The following is a 20,593-nucleotide window of genomic DNA, read 5'->3' on the forward strand; positions in this document are numbered from 1 at the left end:
TTCGGCCGAAAACGGCCACAAAAGCGGTGATAATTTTTTTGCGCCGCCTTGTAGATATGCCCCAAAGGGCTTGGGATCCTGCGTTAGCGTTGGCAAACTAAAGAGAGCGGGAGAGGGCAAGACAGATGATATGTAACGGTGGATAAAGAGTAGGTTGGACAATTTACGATACATACATAAAAGGTATTGTAGAAAATAATACCTAAAGTGGAGCAAACAGATACGAGGTTCCCATAACCCAACATGAATGGAGGAACATTTTGGGCTAGAAATATAAATACTGTAATCTATCTCTATTTTTGTAATGGATGGCAGCTGCAAGTAGATTTGTGCATTTCACATGGATCCACTTACAAACTTTGTGAATCCAGTCTGGATATTGCAGTGAACCTCACACCTAAGTGGGCGTAAGACACATGAACTTGTAGGAAATGTTTGTGAATCGGGTCTCCTGTATTGTGTGAGGAATTATTATACTTGCCAGTGAGCTGAGTGAGTCAAGTGCTCACTGCTGAAATCTTCCACCCACATTAACTAAAAGTGTGCCGAGGCGCTTGCAGGACGCAACGCAAAAGATAGCATCAGTTTATTGCCCATTCGAAAGGCACCCATGCGCAGCACTAAACTTCAATGCCTTAAGTGAGCTGCCACATAGACTTTTGTAAATCATGCAGTGGCGGCTCCTCCGCAATGGCGTCGCCCCACTGCCTGGCGCAGAGCCAGCAAACGAAAATAAAACGATGCCCTAGCATTGTTTTATTTTTCGTTTGCCAGTTCTGAGCCAGCTTGCGCAGGGAGGGGCATGGCATGTGGAGGAGGAGTACTTGTGGCTTCCCTAAGTACGCATATGTGTTTGGCCGGCCGTCTCCGGCTGACCAAAAACATATGCCCCCCTGAATGCAGCCGGGCTGGAGAAACCCCACAGACTCAATGACCTGGACGGAGTGTCTTTCCTGCCCGCTCAGGCTAATCCCTGCGCTGCTCTGCAGCATGGGGATTGGATGGGAGTCTGGGTCCATGGGCTGCTGGGACCAAAAAGAGGCCAAGAGGAGCAACGCGGCGCGGGATTCGGCCGGCAGCTTCAGGTAGGTTTTTTTTCATTATTATTAACACATCACCCCGCACATGCTCTTCCCCCCTGCTCCGCCCCCCCCCCCCACCCGCTTCACCACCCTCTGTTAGTAGGGGCCGTCACTGAGTAAATGTGGGCTAAAATGTGATCTGCAAGTCACATGGTCCACTCCCAGTAAGATCAACTCACCTTTCATTCGTCAGTGGTGAAAAAATTGAATTGGGTGATTTGTAAACCCCTGTCATTTTTAGTGCTTAAATGGCACGACTGTACCAAAAAATGTGTATTAGTTTCAAAATGTTTCTCTAGCTGCCTTCATTTGACCTCATGACAGACCACTTTCCAACAGTGCTTTGCAAATGCAGCTCTTCGTTTTGAACAAACAAAACACAATGTTCCTCTCCTAATGAGGAATTTTATTTTGCAATCTGAAGTGTTTACCTTCCCAGTAGACTCAGCTGTGTTTTGGTTCTGCATTGATATTTTCTGCCATTGCCTTTTGCATTTTACTGATAATAGTTTATTTCACGATTACACTATTTTAAAAGGACTGCTTTCTGAAAAACAGAAGTCAGTGCCGCAGCGCGTTTTCTTCTGTTGTGTGGTATCTCCGAGATACATCGACATTGTACGAAATATAAAAGGAAAAGAGTTGTGTTATTAATGACTAACATCCTATTATATGTGAGTGAGAATTCATCGGTTGAATGCTAATTTAGCCCTTAAATTACTTAACAAACTTAATACTTAACCCCACAATCTAATTCAAAATGGTCTCCTTTTGTTGCAACTTTCAATATGGTTGTCGGTCATTTGAAAAATAAATAAATATTCTCTTTTGCCCAATTAATTCACTCTCACTTCCTCGTCCCGCTTTCCATGTGTTTAGTTGGGTGTACTCCCTGAAGACTGCCTCTCTAAAAGAAAATAAATTATACCCCCAAATGTGACTAAAAAGGACCACCTCAACCCTCAAACCTCCTTTGATGCCTGTTTCCTTTGGGCGGCAGCTGCCATGTGCTTTCTGTCTCTGGATGAGAGTGTGAGATTTTCTTCTTACCTTGAAAGCCCTTCTTGGTCTTTTCTGCTTGCTGTTTGCTTCTTTTCTGCAGGCCTTTGGCTGAGTGTCCTTGTTCTTGGGGTTAGGCGTGTCTATCCTTTGTGTGTTGAACACTTGCTCCTCATCTGCGTTGTGCATTTGCCGATTTTGGGGGTTTGGCACTTCGGGCAACCCAGCTAGTTCTTGTTTCCTCTCTCCTACTCCCATTGCGGTGTGCCTTTATGTGCATGCAGTTGCTGTAGGCCACTTTGCGGTGATCTTTTATTCTTCTTGCTCCTGTTCTCTCCACTTTTGTCCTGAGGGCATTTTATAGCAAGAGTGCACCTCTGACATGCCCATTAGACTGAGCTTTATACCCATCGTGGGCTGCCCTAGTGCCTACAGGATGCTGAAGTTGTTGTTGGTGCCTTTTTCAATGGTACTACCCTCCCAGACCTGCAGGGCTTGATTGGCCTTGGCTACAAGTGGCGAGTTCCTCTGTTGCTCCAGGTCCCACGTCTTTTGATGGGTTACCCGTTCTAGTGGCTTCTCTGGGATTCTGTTGTGATGGCTTCATGCTTAGGGCCTGGATGTGCTTCTTCTGCTTGCTACTCCTTTTCATGTGGGCCCTGATGGCTTTGGGTTTTGACGATTTCTACCCCTGTTCTTCTTGCTTGTTGGGATGGGAACTGGAACTACCAAGTGTCTGCTTTTTCATGTCTTGTTGTTACGGCTTTGACCTTCTTCTCCCTCTTCCTTTTTGAGTGGTGCAGGGACTGGTTGCAGACCTTGCGCATTGCTCACAGTTGAGCACTGGGCAGAGGCTGAACCTTCTATTGGCTGTTTAGTTTTGTTCCATGTTTCAGGTTTTCGGCCACTTAAGTTTGCATTCTAGAGGTCATGTGATTGCTTGGCCTTCCCTGGGCTCTGGAATGGGTAAGCATGACTTTCTGGATGGCATGCATGTCTATTGACTTCTGGGTTTGTCTTCAGTGGCATATTGAGCCCTTGCCTGGTGTGGGCTGTGCTTCCCTGGGCCCTTCTTGGAGTTTTTACCTTGTCTTGTATATTCCTTTGGGCTAGCACTTCCACTTCAGTGAGCTGGGCACTGCTCTTCTGCCATGTAGTGACCGTGGGCCCTGTGGCCCCTTTGAGTTGTTCTTAGCCCCTATTTTGGGCTGGTTTACTGTCCAACCCTGATTTTTAGGTGTGGCATAGTACCTGTTTCTGTTCTTCCCCTTGCACTGTCAATGGTTCTTGCGGTGGTTTTGTTTGGTAGCCGCTGCCTTCTGTGTCAGATCAGGCCTTCTTGTTTGGCTTTTCTGTTCTCGACATCCCTGGGGGTGGGTGTTTGGTAATGGTCTCTTCCCTTGGGCTCTGCTGGAGTATCATCATGCAGCTGTCCTTTGTCGCTTTTGGCTCTCTTTCCCTGCATTCTTGGCTCTTGGTTTGTAATGTGTAATGCTGCCTTTGACTTCCTTGGCTCTGCTGATGCCTTTTGTGGGTTGCAATTGTAGGTGTCCCCTCTTTTGGGGGGGCTGCTCCTCTGGTCGCACTGAAAGTGCCTTCTGCCTTTTGGGCTTCTATTGCTGGTTGACTTGCTTTAGCATTTGCTCTTGGGCTTTGCTGGTCTTCTGGGAATGATCCTTCCATCTTTGTGTCTGGACATTGGTAGTTTTCACTTGTATATCCTCATGACACAAGAACTGGGATAAAACAGTGCCTCGAGGATGGAGTGCAAGTAAGGATTGTGGCCCCAGTGTGCTATAATGTGATATGTGCCTTTGCAGGTGATCAAAAGGAAACTCCATTACCTTCTTTCTTCATTGTCCTATTTTTTAGTCGAGACAACATATTTGGTGCTTGATCCAAGAAATATGGGGTTCTTTTAGGATCCCATTAGTCCCACCACAGAATGTTTGTCGAGTACTAGTGGGATTTATTTAAAAATATGACGAACCCACCAATATAGTAGGATCATCCATAAGAGAACGATGCTTCTTTCATGCATGCCTCAAAAATCATAAAACTTTTACTGCTGGTCTAGTGACTTAAATAATATACTCAACCTATTTGTAATGCTTTTGACCCATAAACTGGTTTCAAATTATGTGAACGTGGCCAATTATTTTAATTCATTGATCGGCCATTTTCTTCATTATCACATTTGAGAGCACCTTCAAATGCACGAGTTCAGCATGTCTGCTGTACAAAAAACTCTTGTTTGATTTAATAGACAACTTTTTTTCCAGATATAATACAAATCTTGCCACAGGATACACATGACCCCTGACTTGCCTTTTAGTTCATTAACAGCATTGTCATCAGGGCGAGGGCAGGAATGTTTTTCAAATCATGTTTTTCAAATCATGTTTAAAAACTATCACTGTTAATAAATACATAATTAAAGCATGAAGTGGTAGTACACTGTCATTTGTAATCAGCAGATTTTACATTGAAACGGCAACAAACTTTCCCATTGACATGCATGTTTACTGATAAAGCTATATACACCCAGGGCCCTACTGTCGTCTCCACCCAGGCTGAGAGAGAGGGCAAATGTACTTAGCCAGACTACTGTGCACCATACCACACGGCCTAGTAACTATTCTGGCACTCTTTTGTCTTGGAACCTGGCTGGCATCAAGACTAAATTCGATTCACCTGAATGGGTTAGCTTTGTTAACAACTATGATGTCTGCCTACTACAGGAAACATGGTCCTCTGAGGCTCGGTTTATGCCGGGATATTTGAATTTCTATGTCCCAGCAACTAAAGGTCCGAAAGGCCGTCCATCTGGCGGACTAATTATTTGGGCTCGCCAGGATTTATTCTCGAGCGCTGTTGTGATCGACACGGGGTCACTGGATATCCAATTAGTGAGACTAACTTTCGATCACGAGGGCTCTTTGGACATTTACAACATATATCTTCGGGGCACAAAAGGGAAAAAGTCAAGGGAGCTGGACACTCTAACCACCCTCATAGAAACTAAATCGTGCAATAGGGACCTGATCGTAGCCGGGGACTTTAATGTTACATTCGAACCCCTTCTAGACTCGGACTCTGAATGGGGCTTCGACCCCGATGAGGACCGACACTGGGGCATCCCAGCACTTTTGCTACCCCCTATTAAAAGGTGGTCTACGGTAGCAGTACAGGTAAACGCACTTTGCCTTGAAAGCGGCCTAAGGGCACTGAACGGTAGAACAAAAGGAGATAAGCTGGGAGCATCCACCTTTGATAATGGCCGCTCAGTAAGCAGGATTGATTATGTCCTCTGTTGTCTGAGGCTGTGGCGCCATCCTATAGATATGGTGGTGGAGCCAAGACTAGAGAGCGACCACAACCCCATTTGTGTTTCTCACAGCTGGTGGGGCAAACCCCGCTCGCTGACCAAGGAACCAACACTGGCTCCCTCGGCGTGCGTTCCAACAAATGACATGCGGAGGTTAAAATGGACCTTAGTAATGACCAATGCCCCAGTAATGGCTCGCATTAATACCAATCTCTCCGCAATTAATGCAAATCTCGAGGAAACTTTGAAAATTAAAGATCATAATGAGCAAGTAACCAGAATACATGAGTCATTTTTCGAGGGTCTACGTGCCTTCTTCTTCAAGCAATCAAGAAAGGGTAGCAAGCCACCGCGTAAGCAACTAAGGTGGTATGACAAACAATGTAAAAGTGCGAGAGGCATTTTGGCTCAAGCCCTCTCTAGTGGGAGTAAACCACTCATTCAATCAGCTAGATCTGCTTATAAGAAATGCCTCGCCCAAGCAAAAAGAAAATGGGACGAATTGTTCTGGCTCGATTTGAAGGAGGCTTGCCATGCCCGGGACACCAGACTGTTCTGGAATGTGATAAAGTGGGGCAGAGGGGGCTTGCCTGAAAATCCCTCAAACCATGTCACCCAAGAAGATTGGTTGGGGTATTTCAAACCCCAATATGCATGTGACCCTTTTTATAGAAACTCGGGCACAACCCCATATGTCTTTTACTCGTCTGGGCCCTTTAGCTCTAAGGACGTCTTAGCCGCCTTGTCCTGTGTAGCCGCAGGGCGGGCTCCTGGCTTGGATGGTGTTCCATCCGATCTTTTCCTTGATAACAAAGCTTCCTGGAGCAAGTACATTACCCTAATTGCGAACGCTGTGGCTGAAGGTGCCCCAGTGCCTAAATCCTGGGGGGGTGCTATTATAATCCCAATATATAAAAAGGGTGATAAAACCCTCCCAGGAAATTACAGGCCCATCAGCCTAATTGACACAATTCAAAAAGTCATTGGGAGGATGGTATTGAATGAGGTACTCATTTGGATCGAAGATAACTAGATCCTCTCCAGCCTCCAAGCGGGTTTTCGCAAATTTATCAGCACCGTGGACCAGGTGTTCCGCTTTAAGCAATTGCTCTGGAAGGTTGTTGAACTAGGTAAAGGCAGTCTCTACGTCACTTTTGTGGATCTAAGAGCTGCCTTTGACCTTGTCCCCCGAGAGCAACTCTGGAGGGTCCTCGAAAAGCTCGGTCTCCCCTTGGAGCTATTGACTTTAATTAGGAGGCTACATGAGCCTAACTTCGCAAAAATACAATGGGGTGGCCCGGGGGAAACAACCCCCGAGTTTCCTGTCGAGCGAGGTGTGCGCCAAGGTTGTGCCACGGCCCCAACACTTTTTTCTTTGTATATTAATGGAGTAGTCGATTATATGCTTCAAGCTAACACCGACGCTCCCAAGTTGGCAGGAGCTCCTACACCAATATTAATGTTTGCCGACGACACCCTCATAGTGTCTAAAACCCTGTGCGGCATGCAAAGGGCTCTGTCAATTTTCGAAAATTTTTGCAAAGATCATGGCTTGGAGGTCAATGTGTCAAAGACCAAACTTATGACATTCAATCCACACCCAAGTTATAGAGCTGGTAAGCTTATAATGAACGGCCAAATTCTGGAGGAGGTAACAAACTTTACCTACTTGGGCATTCACGTGTCCCAAAACAACCGGTGGAACAGACATTTGGAACTGTCCACGTTGAAACTCACCCAGATTACGGGAACGCTGGTTAAAGAGCATAAAAAATCCCTCACCAAACCTGTTAAACCAGTGTTACAAGTATATGAGGCAAAGGCCCTAAACTCAGTCCTGTGTGGGGCAGAGCTCTGGGGTTTTGACGCATTAACATCCCTAACAGCCGTCGAAAACAAATTTTTTCGTTGCATTATTGGCTTACCACAAAGTACGCCAATGGTCCCATTGCGTTATGATCTAGGCAGAAAGGCCATTAAGGACTTGGCCAATCTCCGTCCGGTTTTATACTGGAGGAGATTATGGACTACACCGGAGCTCCGATCTTACGCAATGGGCATCATGGACATAATTCAGGTTGATAAGTTCCATAAGATTGGGTGGCTTAGGAACCTTCGCGAATCCTTAAAAGCTCTGGGGCTGGAAGGCCTATGGAACGACCCAGCTGTCGCTGAGTTTCCTGCTAAAAAGCTATTGAAAACACTATACTGGGAACGGGCAAATCACAGGGTGTGGGGTGATTCTACTTCCCCCACGATGACTAGCCGTTTCTTAGAGGCAAAGGTCACACCTTTCTTAGAACCTTATTGGGATCTGATCACCTCACCAAGTGATAGGAAACTCTATTTTCAACTTAGAGCAGGTTCCCTCCCACTTAGGGCCCTAACTTGCGGGTGGTTTGGTGTAAGTATATGTACCTGCCCTGTTTGTGGTGCCAAAGAAGAAACTATTGCCCACTTTTTGTTCGTCTGCCCTGTATACGCTACTCCTAGACGACACTGGCTTTCCCCTTTATGTAAACTACTGGGCACAAGGAGCTCTGCTGTAGCTATCAGAATCCTACACACAAGCACTTTACCAGTCCATTCAATTGTCTTAGCCAAATACTTGGGGTGGGCATGGTCTCTCAGACTGAGAAGGCATGTAGGTAGGGCCCTAAAATCCGCCATTATTTGCTAGATATCCTTGTTTTACTTATCGTTTTCATTACTGATGTGTATTGTACTTCATCTTGTCTGCTCCAACGTTTAATTCTGCTCTTATCTATAAATTTTACCTATTTATTGGAAGATTTTATATTATCTAGTGATTGTGATATTTTATAACTCTGTATTTGTTTGTGTCTTGTATGAATTATTTTTTAATTCGAATAAAGACTATGATGATGATGATGATAAAGCTATATAGTGTACAAACAATGTTTAGAAATAGTTTCTGCAAATATGTGTCATTTGCATATCACCAAGTAAAGTTTTCCAGTTTGTTTTGCTTCTATTTAACCCTTTGTTTGCATCACACTTCTTAATTAAAAAATGTGCTTTCATCATTCCTTTTTTTTTTTTTAAACATTTTTATTGAATTTCATTTTATAACAACAAAGTTACCCCTCCTCCCTCCCCACCATTTCGAACAAGGTACAAAATTCAGGGTTTCCCAAAACACAAAAAGCAAATAAGACTGTGGAGAGTGTTAATGCATACATTTGGTAAAAAAGAAGAAAGAAAAACAATAGCTCCAATTTGTTTGACCTTTCCCTTTGGAAGAGAAAAAAATAAATATATATATATATATATATAAACCTAAATAAAATTGGACAACCATTGTATCAATGGATCCCATATCAACATACCTCTTTTGCACTTATTACGCCCTTTTCTTTTATATATGGCTACCTCTAGATTGCATGTTGCTAGTAGGCGAGCCCTCCATTGCTGAAACGTCGGAGGGTTTGGATCCAGCCAAGCTGAGGCTATACAAAGCCTAAGGATAGCCATAGCTACAAAGATCAACCCACATACGCTTTTAGGACGAGCACAATCTGTTATACCCAGCAATATTTCCTCTGTAGATATATAGATATCTGTTCCAGATACTTCTGAAAAAAACTCGGAAATCTCCCTTATTAGATTTGACAGGACATTGCAGGAGGCAAACATATGGACACTATCAGCCTCAAACAGTGAACAGCGTGGACATGAAGTACCTTTCCCGGTCCCCCACTTGGCAATTTTCTTCGGAGTATAATACAATGAAAAGAATGTTTTATAATACTGAGCTTGTAGTTTAGCTGACATAAAGCTGGATTGTGACATTTCAAAGGATCGAGCAGGGGTTTGGGGTGATACAGTTAGTTTTGTCTGCCATGTCTCGAACTGTTTCTCCATATCGTCGGAACCCAAGGAGTTCAGAGATTCGTAAATCTCACCTATAGTTAGAGAGGATCTTTTACAAATCCGGTCTATAATTTGCGTAGGGTGAAATTTCTCCCTAGCCCCCCCCTTTATTAACAAAAAATCTCTAACCTGCAGGTATTTAAAAAAATCTCTATGACAAAGGTCATAGTCTCTGCGTAAATCTTCAAAGGTCTTCAAACCTGCTTTATTAAAGAAACAGCCAAGCTGAAGTATTCCTATTTGAATCCACCGATTCATACACCTGTCGTCAAATATCTCGGGAAGATCATTATTTTTGGAGATAGGGGTGTAAAATGAGAATCGTCCTAAGCCTAGCAATTTGCGCGAACAACCCCATACCTTATAAATACCATAAATACTCTTAAATTTTATTTTCTTGAAGTAATTATCATTCATATGACGCCACAAGCATCCTTCAGAGCCTCTACCTAATATGAGTGTTTGTGGACTAGGTATACTATCGCCTATGGGCTCTACGGAAATAAGAGCAGAGCAGTATCTCAAAACCGTGGCCCAATAGTACAATTTAAAACTAGGCATTGCCATCCCCCCTCTATCCTTTGGGGGAGTGATGTATTTTAAAGCCCGGCGTGGATTTTTATAGCCCCACAGGAATTTGGAAAATAAAGAATCAATAGACCGGAACAGTTGGGGTGGAAATTCTAAACAAATGGCCCTAAAGAAATATAAAAATCTGGGGAGATACAACATTTTAATCACATTAGATCTTCCTCCTAACGTTAAATGAAGGTTATTAAGACGTAACAGATCTTTCTTTGTACGTTGCATCAGAGGCTCTACATTTTCCTTAACTATATTATCCACGTCTGCCGATATGCTAACGCCAAGATATATAGCTTTGTTAATAACTCTAACATCGTTCATCGTTATCTTGTCATTAAGAATAATCTGCGTTTTGGTCTGATTTAATTTATAGCCAGAGACTGATCCAAAAAATAGGGCCTCTTTCTCTATCTCAGCAATTGCTTTACTTGGATTGCTAGTGACTATGGCAAAGTCGTCTGCGAAGGCTAGGGTTTTAGTCTCAAATTCATGTACGCATATTGAAGGGATTAATAAATTTTGCTCTAGCCGCCGAATAAACGGATCAATATATATCGCAAAAAGAAGGGGAGAACATGGACACCCCTGCCTTGTCCCCCGTGTGATGGTTACTTTGTCTGATAACATCCCATTTATTGCCACCCTAGCGATAGGTTCAACATAAAGCATTTGTGTTGCCTTAATGAATCGTTGACCAATCCCATAGTGTAACATTGCGAGCCAGAGATATTCCCAGGAGACCCTATCAAAGGCTTTTTCGGCGTCAAGTAATATGAGGGCCATGGGGTCTCCTGTCACCTGGGTAGAGTCAAAGAGAGATATTACCCTTTGGACGTGGTCAATTGTGGATTTCCCGGGAATAAACCCATGTTGACGTTCCGATACAATCTTATATATGATGGGTGCTAGTCGGTTAGCTAAAAGTTTAGAATATATTTTCGAATCGCCGTTTATCAATGTAATAGGACGGTAGGACCCAGGTTCTAAAGAATTTTTATTTTTTTTTTTAAAACAATGATTTTAGCGGAGGACCATGAAGCTGGTGGTTTTCCACCCTCGAAAATATGGATAAAGAGTTCCTGCATAATATCTTTCAATTGTAGTGAGAATTTGACATAGAATTCTGTTGGAATACCATCCATGCCAGCGGCTTTCCCTGCAGTGAGGCTGGTGCTTTCATCATTCCTGGTAATTTTTTTAATAGGTCCTATATTAACAGGCTATTTATTTAAATATTATGTCTTAGAGAAAAACAAATGACATCTTCAGACAGCCCACTCGACAAAAACCTCTAACTCTAGTAAGAGAGAGAAAAATAAACTCAATTTTCCAAGCAGCAGTTAGTTACATTTGCCCTCTTTCTTTGAACAGGCAACAAATGTGTCAAGATAAAAACGAGATTTAATGACATCTTTATGCTCATTTACTTTCTGAATGAACAGAACACCTGCTCCTTTCCAGCCTAAATTCACTCCCCAGATGGGACAAGTACGCGTTAAAAATAGTTCCACCTCACAATTGTGAGTGGGTGGGTAGATTTTTCAAGGCCTGTCATGGCAGTATTTATGTTTATTCATGGAATTGTCTTAATGGAGGAAGGGCTAAGAGTGCATAGTTCCGTTTATTTTTTAACTCAAGGGAAAAAAGCCATGAATGTCATTATTGTCTGCATATTTATATATCAAAATGGTCATTAGAAACCTACAATTACTTCCTCAACTAAGTTTTCATTCCTCACCTCCTCATGTCATTGAGTTACTTTGCAATGTGAGACTTTGTCACCCCATTGGCAGAACTCTCTTGAAGGACTGACAGCAAAGAGAACTATTTGTGCCCGCAGTAGTGAAGCAAGGGATGCCAATTAATCCTAATGCAAGCAGGAAATAGGCATTTTCCCCCCATGATCTGGTAAAACACCTCTGGAACCTGGTACCACTGAACCTGTTGCACAAGAAACAGATATGCCCCCTGTGTGCTTGTTATATTCTGGTGCTCATTGCATGAGGACCTGGATCACAGTTACCACCTGTTGTCCATATTAAGTGAATTTAGAATATTCAGAATTCCTTACTGTACCAATGAATATGTTTTAATGATGAATCCTACTGAGGGAGTTGGGGGTTTTATCCAAAAAGTGCTTCTGCCAGGTATCTTCTTAACAGCAGTTAGAAAGTAAATGAGTACAATCGTCATTTTGCATTCACAGCCAAATTCCTTTCAGTGTTATTTCATGCCCTGGTACTTTGGAACAAGCTGTTTCTTTTTTTTTTCCATTGTTAAGTAGCTTCTTTCTTCTGTAGAATATTTGACTTGACTGTGTTTTTCTTTCTTTCCATCTAATACAGCACACCGCGGCTGGCGCAGAGGGCGGCGGACAGTCCCTTGTTTCCCCCGGAAGCTGTCTCGAAGACTTCCGGGCAACACCTTTCATCGAATGCAACGGAGCCAGGGGATCCTGCCACTACTTTGCAAATAAGTACAGTTTCTGGCTCACCACAATTGATGAGCCGTTCCAGAGCTCGCCCTCGCCGGACACGCTCAAGGCCGGACTCATCCGAACTCATATTAGCCGGTGCCAAGTGTGCATGAAAAACCTGTAAGAGTTGACCAACAAAAGTGCAGCGCAAAATGGTTCCTACAGTATATTGGTTATTCCATATTTTGGTGCTTATTTGTAACTTATTACCTCAAATGCTGAAGAAGAGAAAAAATATTCGCTAAGCAACTTCATTGTCCAATGAAAGATTCAGCTCAGCTAAATTGTGCCAAACTGGTATAGTTACTTTTTATCATGGAGTGTCCGATTCTCAAAGCACTTTAAGTTCAACTTAGAAGCATAAAAATTTCCTTTGTGATGATAGCTTATAATATTTTACAAAGTACATTTGCGAATGCAGAAATTCTTTTACCATGATTTGTGGGCAGTCTTGATAGAATTTTCCAACAAAAGTACTTAAGCACTCACAAATTCATACAAGTGTGAGTTTTTCTAGGGCCGCTACTTATAGTTTCTACCATGAAAACGCACTCGGAATTCATTTATTCAAATCAAAGGCTTGGGCAAGCATGTTTCTCAAGTGGGGCTAGGGAGAGAACATCCAAAATTTAATAGGGGCCTTACCTGAAGGGTTTTCTAAATAGAAAAGGATGTTTTTTCTAGAAAAGGAAGTTAAATGCTGAAATATCCATTCGTGTCAAATGTACGCATGCAGATTTTTCCACACACCTGTAATTTTACATGCTTAAATGTGTAGAAGTATTCTTGGGAAACTGTGCAAATTCCATTAAATTCAGAAACTTGCTGTAATTGTAGGATTGTTCGCAAAGGATCAAATCTGCGATTTTCAAATTCTGTGTTTTGGATATCGGGCACTTCTGGGGTCGTCACCATTTTTTCAACAGTATTTTTCATTCCTTTGACAAAGAAAGGCTGCGAGCAATACTTCGGCATTAATACTTTACTCAGTATGCAAACTTGTTCGATGTTGTTGCCTACTAAACGTTTCACGTAACCTGTTATATATTCCATTCCTTGTTACATTCTCACACCAGGCTTGAAAAATAGCAAGACTTTTTCCGTTTGTAAAATGTTAATATATAGGGCTCAGCCATGGACTTTTACGGTATGAGCAGAAATGTCCCTTCTCATTTGCCTTTCCAATGTCCGAGATTGTAAGCCTGTGGTACGCAAATTAACAATGTTTTCATTGAGGTTTTGAAATATGATGCAATTCCTACCATTTCTGTCTAACTTTTTTGTCTTGTTTTTAAAAAAAAGATATAGCAACACTAAACAAAATCAGTTGCCTTTAATTCAGTGCTTTGTCAGAGGTAGTAAGCACTATAAAATACATCAGTTTCATTTGAGTAGGTGAAAGCTTCAGATAATCTAGCGATGGAGTCCTTAGGCAATAAAAAAACATTTACTGTTACGCTAAACCTTCTTACCTGAAATATACCACATGATTGTATTCATAAACACAGAATTTTAGGATGCAAAATTGTAATTGCACTAATTATGCCGCCCAGCAATAGAAGCAAAAGACAGCAACGGGATGTATTGAATGTTTGAATTAATTTCAACACCTGGCAGATGCCATTGCCGCATCCAAATCCATCCAGCATTCGAAAGCAAAAACGTGCAAGATTTTTGTGTGAAAAAAAAGTCATAATTTTATTTTAGATCTCGTCAGATGTAATGTACTGTAATGTTCATGAATAAAATGTTTTTTTACGCCCCACTAATGAATGTATCTTTTTGTGGTATTTTGTATAGCACCACCCTGCCCAAAAAACAGTAGTTTGACCACCTTACGAACACTGTTTCCAGTCCTGCACTTATGTGTGATAGCCTAATGCATTCTAGGTATTGTCGTCTTGCGTTGCTTCCATTGAAATATTTAGACCAAGACACCTGAAATCAATGATTTGTCCGTGAAAAGTTCAGGATTGAAGATGAAAGTCAGCGGGTCATCCTTAAAGTAAGCGGAGCCAGGGATCATTGTGATTTTTTTTTAACCAATTTTTATTGACACATTGAAAAGCAGACATGATACAATAGTGATCAGAATTGTGCATTCAGATAATAGGGCCAGTCTATAATACGTTGGGGTAGAGGTGAGTCGTGCGCTCTCCGCTCGTCTGGATAACTCGATGTCCACTTCTACAGTAGCATATCTGTTCTAGTATCGGAAGTGAACTGAATTCAAAGAAAAAACCAACAAACCCCTACCCCCACCACCACCACCATCCTGGAAATTCCCTGGCAAACAGTTGTAAGGATCACCGCCAAATAGGAAAAGTGTGAGGAAGTGGACCTGCGATTCAGCAGAAGAAGATGGAAAAGGTTGTGCCTGCGGCCGGGTGGATGGGGGCGTGGGTGGGCACAAGGTGCCGGTGCTCCCACCAGGGGGATGGGTAGATGGCCGGAGGTGGGTGCACGGAATCATCACCTATAGACATATGAAGATTGGGAATTATCTCCTTGCTGGGGCATTAGGTCCCAGTGATCTGCTATGGAGAATTTTCGAAAACCCCGGTATTCAGCTCTGTTTAGAGCAGTGCTCCATGCCTTTGCCCATTTGGACACTTCGTTGTGCAATTTTAGGACAGAGGTGGGAGAGGTAGACTTTCACTGCAAAGCTATGGCTCTTTTGACCAAGAGGAGAGCCAGGTCCATGAAGCCCCACCCTCTTCAATGCCTACATGACTCCATTGGCCAACATCGCCCACACCCATGGCCTCAAAATCATCTCAATCGGGGGGTGTGGCTTGGCAGGCCATCATGGCGGACGCAGCTTAGCTGAGCTCCGTCCACCCACACCGTAATCCGTTGTTTATCCTGCAAGATCCTGCCCTGAGACGACTCTTCTAGCACCTCCGATTACCCCATCAGCTCTGGTGTGCAGGGATATCGTCAATTTGTAATTTGGTGGAGTGGATGCAGAGAACGCCCTGGGACCTCCGATCGGCGCGCCTTTTGCGGATCTCGCTGTGGTGATCATCCCTGGGACTGCTGTGTGGTGCTGCGGTGGGGAGCACTGTTCGGCGCCTAGAAATCGGACCTTTGCAGGGAAGGAGCCCCGTGCCCCGGCGGCCCTCTTTGGTGTGGAGCGCTGCAGCAGTGTGAGGAGTTTGCCGCTGGCCCATCCCCCTCTCCTTCACGGGCGCCATTGTGCTGGGGGAGAAACGGTGTCTCCCTTGGGATATCACCCTGGTTCTGGCTGATTCTACTTGGTACCTGGGACGCGGACACCCGGGGAGTGGTGCCTTGTACCCCAGATGAGTTGCGTGGTGGGGGGAGCGAAGCACTGGCGTGTGTGGCTTGCTGCCCTGCCCCTCCCCTTCCACCCGGCAGCCGCCATTCTTCTTGAGCCGCGCTGAGGTTGCAGTGTTGCTGGCCCAGTGGCACCACCCGGTCTTCTTCAGTGGGGTCGTGGAGATCTCATCGCCTCTTGGGCCACTGAGTGGGGCCTTTCCGCCTGACGTGCACGGGCCCTGGTGGGGCGGATCAAGCGAGGTGCTGGCTGGACACTTAGGGTCGGGCCGTGACCTGGACAGTGAGTGTCCCTGTCTTTCATGCTCTCCCTCCCCGCATCCGGCGTGAGATTGGCCCGGCCCGGGGCTAGTAGGCAGAAGCATCATCATGTTGTGCCACATGGGGACAGTCCTCCACTTCTTTGCGGAGGTCGCTGCTGTTGCAGTCCTGATCTGGTACGCTGGTGGCCCTGAGGTCGCACTACTTGCTGTTTGGGGCAGGTCCACACAGGCCCCCACTATTGGTCTGCACTGCCCAAGGACACTAGCGCGCTACCCTGAGGAAGCTGAGACGTGTGCGCTGGAGCTGCGGAGGGCCCATGAGTTGTCGCGGCCCGCCGTCCTTTCCCGTGCCCCCCGTGTGGGTCCTCCCTGGGCCTGGGGGCTTGACTTGGTGTATTGGATTGTGTGGCCCGATCCTCAATACACACTTTGTGCTTCCTCTGTGACTGTACCCTTCTGGCCTCCGCCATCCGAGTTCTGCCTGGTGAGATGCCTGCCTTCCCAGGGGGTGTGGGCTCACCGCCACCTTTCTTACTCCTCTGCCAAGACCGACCATCCTCATGGGTAAGGGCGGGCCGAGTGGGGCCGGCCCCAAACAGGGCACTATAGACCAGTACACCACGGCATCTGGTGGTGCTGTTGGCGGGGATGGTAGTGGCTCGGCCCCTGATAATGCGGCCCTTCTGGCAGCAATCAACAGTGCCCGAGACATGTTGGACACCAAGATGGGTGCGGTGGGATCCAAAGTTTCCTTTCTGCGACAAGATCTTCATAAAGCAGTAGACTGGATAACCGAGGCCGAAACAAGGGTCTCCACGTTGGAAGATTCAGTGACCTTCCTTCAAAAGAAAGTAAACAAGCTGTCTGTTGTCACGTAGGAACTTGCTTCTAGGGTGGAGGATGCGGAGAGCCGTGCCCGGAGGAACAATCTGCGTTTCGTAGGCCTGGCCGAGGGTTGTGAAGGGGCATCCATGACAAACTTCATCACCACATGGTTTAAAGATATCCTACCTAACAACCTCTTTTCCTCCGCCTTCGCTGTTGAGAGGGCACACAGGGCCCTGATGCAGAGGCCCTCCCCCAGGTGCGGCCCCAAGGCCTCTCATCGACAAGATCATGAACTATGCCGACCGGGATGCTATTCTGCGATTCGCCAGGACGCACAAAGACTGTTTTATACATGACTCTCACTCTATCTTGATATTTACAGACTACACACGCCTGGTCCAGCAACAACGCTAATCCTTCATGGCCGCGAAGTGCAGACTTAGGGAATTGAATGTTCAATACATGCTGCTGTATCCGGCCCGGATGCGAGTAATCTACAACTCCAAGTCATACTTCTTCGACACCCCTGAGGCGGTCTTCGCATGGTCGGATGAGCGCCCTCAGCTCCGAGTAAACTCTCCATCTGCCATAGACTCGGACTCCTCTCGCAGCTCTCGCACTCAGCGGCCACGCTGCAACAAGTCCCAGAAGCTGCGGGGGCCGGGGTCAGACAGAATGTCACCGAGCCCTGAGCGACTGCCATGATAGCTCTGGACAGCTCCACACTCCAAATGGCGATCTTTATGACACTGCATTGGGTTGAATGTATATCAGTAATTTCGTTCTCTGGGTGGGCGTGGTTTCTTGACCACGGGCCGTTAAGCCAAGGGCACCTTTTACTCCCTGTTTCCTTAGGTTTATAGGGTGGGGTGGGATCTTTTGGTGTGATTTCTGGGGGCTCTCCGTTGGGGGTCCGCTGCTTTTTACACCGCGACAGAGGCTCCTTGTTTCTGGTAGTGTCGGGTGGGGGGAATATCCGTGCGGATGTGTTGTTGTTGTTGTTTTTATGGTTCTTCTGTTTTTATTTATGCAGACGGTGGGACGTTTTTCATACTGCCTTTTATGCAGATGTTCTAGCTCTATTCAGCCGCTATTTCAACTCTAATGACACCCGGTGACGACAACCCCCTTGGGGACCTCATGGTGGTGTCTGGGAATGTTCGGGGGCTACTGAATAAGGTGAAACATGGGGCTGTCTTGCGACAGGCAAATAGTTATGGGGCAGACATCCTGCTTTTACAAGAAACCCATTTGATGGGAACGAAAGCCCCGTGCCTCGCTCGCTTTGGTTTTTGTCACATCTACCACGCAGGGTTCACAAGATGCTCCAGGGAGGTGGCGATTCTCGTTCATCGTAGAGTACAGTTTACATACATTGCACATAGGGCAGATCCTGGAGGCCGATTTCTCTTCATCACAAGCATGAACTGTAGCGAACAGATAACTATCGGTAGCATTTATGCTCCCCCCCACTGGGAGTCACTTTTATTGAAAAGTTACTGGGGGTCTGCGGTTCCCTTCCGACTGGTTTGACCTTGATGGGTGGAGACTGGAATGATACAATGGGGCCGCTGGACTGCCAGCGTATCGGTGACACCCCTCAACCATTTGGTCCGACTATACCCTGACATCGACAATGGACTGGGCTGACATATGGTGCGAATTCCACCCTACTGAGCGCGATTACACATACTTATCAACGGTCCATGGGTCCCAGTCCCGACTGGATTATTTTTGTATCCCCCTGGTCTTCCTTCATAGATTCTCTCAGATACAGCATCGATCCCGTGGTCTGTCTGACCATTTCCCGGTCTCAATGCAATTCCACACGTGCTCCCGCAGGCCTCCATTCCGCTGGAGAATGTCCTTGTGGCACCTCCGCAGTCCGGCCTATCACGATATGCTCAATACAGCGATTACTACTTATTAAGCAGACAACAGCCCCTCAGCTCCCTCGAGCATTACCCTCTGGGAAACGCCCAAGCCGACCGTCCGGGGCTACGAAATCAGCTATCGCACACATGAGAAACGTACACGCCGCGAACAGCTCGACGCCCTAGAAATGCGCCAGGCGACCTTAGTTTCCCAACTCAGTACCAATCCCTGCCCCATCATTCGCCGCAATTTAGTCCTTGCACAACAAGAATTGCGTCAATATCTATTGGGTGAGGCCAAAGAGATCTGGGAGGCATTGCAACATCGGATATATCAGTGGGGGGATAATGCCAGTAAAATGCTACACAAATCGTGCCAGGCGAACGGTGCCCCAGCCGTCACACCCACTATTCGTGTCTCAGACGGGTCCTTGCACACTTCGCCGGTGGGGGTAGCCGAAGAATTTGCAAAGCAATTTACATCACTATATGCCCGGAAGGAGCAGATCTCTGCTGAACTTATAGCAGAGTTCCTCGTGGACATTCTGCCTCGTAGGCTCCCCGACTCCGTCCGGAAGTATTTGGAGACCCCAATTACACTGGAGGAATTGAATGGCACCCTCAGCGCGATCCAGCTGGGCCGCGCCCCGGGTCCCAATGGTTTCCCCATGGAATTTCTTCGATCCCATATGCCTCTCTTGGGGCCACATCTGTTGGCGACCATTACGAACGCATCGGACATGGCAAGGCTTCCAAGGGACTGGCGTCACGCAGAGATCGTGCTTTTTCTCAAACCTGGCCGGCCCCCTGAAGACCCGTCTTCCTATCGTCCTATCTCCCTAAGAAATTTCAAACCTAAATTGTTAGGGAAAGTCTTGGCCGACCGCCTTCGGGGGTGTATTACCCATCTGATCCACCCCGATCAGTCAGGCTTCATGCTGCAGAGGGCCACTAGACATAACATCAGAAGAGTTTATAACGCTATCGCTGCGGCCCCCGCCTTAGGACTTTCTGCTGCCCTATTGTTAGGTGATATCGATAAAGCATTTGATTTGCTGAGCTGGGTCTACCTTTTTCAGCTGCTCGAAGCAATCAACTTTGGACCCCGGTTCCTGTCGTATGTACACATGCTGTATATGGACTTGACGGCATTGGTTCGAATTGCGGGTCACCACTCCCGCCCCTTTCCGATCCAGAGGGGTACACTCCAGGGTTGCCCACTGTCTCCATTGCTGTTCGCCCTGGAGGTCGAGCCTCTGGCGGCCTGGGTCAGGAGCGACCCGGTGCTCAGGGGATTCGATTGGTCCCGCTCACGATCAGTTGGCATAGCATTATATGCCGCTGATGTTCTCTTTTTCATGACGGACCCGTGGTATTCTAGCCCTCGTATATTAGAGATTCTCAGTGTGTTTGGCGGCACCACCGGCCTCCACGCCAATCCAGCTAAATCTATCCTTTTTCCAGTATGTGGACACCAGGGCCGCGAATCGTGGGCCACGCAATTATTCGGGCCTCAGATGGTTTCAAATATCTAGGGATTTTTATTTCCCTGTGCCCCAAGATTTCATGGACACATAATATCACCCCACTGTTGACCAGCCTCAAAAACGAAACAATGATATGGTCTGCTCTTCCACTATCCCTCTATGGGCGCTCAGCCATTTTTAAAATGGTTTCTCTGCCTCGGAACCTGTATCACCTCCAAAATTTCCCCTATCCTATCCTTCACACGTTGTTTGCCCAGGTAAACGCAGTGCAAAACAATTTTCTCTGGGGCGGGGGAGCTGTTCGCGTGGCGCTCCGCACCTGCGCACAATCTACATATTGTGGGGGGGATCGCGGCTGCTGACATTTACTCATATTACGTCGCATCTCACATCCTCGTAATCAATGAACTATGGTATAATTCTCCCACCGATCCGGCCTATGCTATTGAACATGACGCAATGGAACAAGTCCCCCTG

General features: G+C 45.9%; 1 protein-coding gene across 1 annotated transcript in view; it reads left to right on the forward strand.

Annotated features, from left to right (window-relative positions):
* COL4A2 (collagen type IV alpha 2 chain) overlaps positions 1 to 14,133 on the forward strand; it is a 633,759-nt gene extending 619,626 nt beyond the window's left edge. The window contains exon 48 of the mRNA XM_085622168.1: positions 12,234 to 14,133. Coding sequence (XP_085478294.1) covers positions 12,234 to 12,488 — 255 coding nt within the window. The 3' untranslated portion in view covers positions 12,489 to 14,133. The remainder of the gene's footprint in view (positions 1 to 12,233) is intronic.
* The last annotated feature ends 6,460 nt before the right edge of the window (positions 14,134 to 20,593 follow it).

The sequence above is a fragment of the Triturus cristatus genome, chromosome 8 (assembly GCF_964204655.1).
Source record: "Triturus cristatus chromosome 8, aTriCri1.1, whole genome shotgun sequence".
Lineage (NCBI taxonomy): Eukaryota > Metazoa > Chordata > Amphibia > Caudata > Salamandridae > Triturus > Triturus cristatus.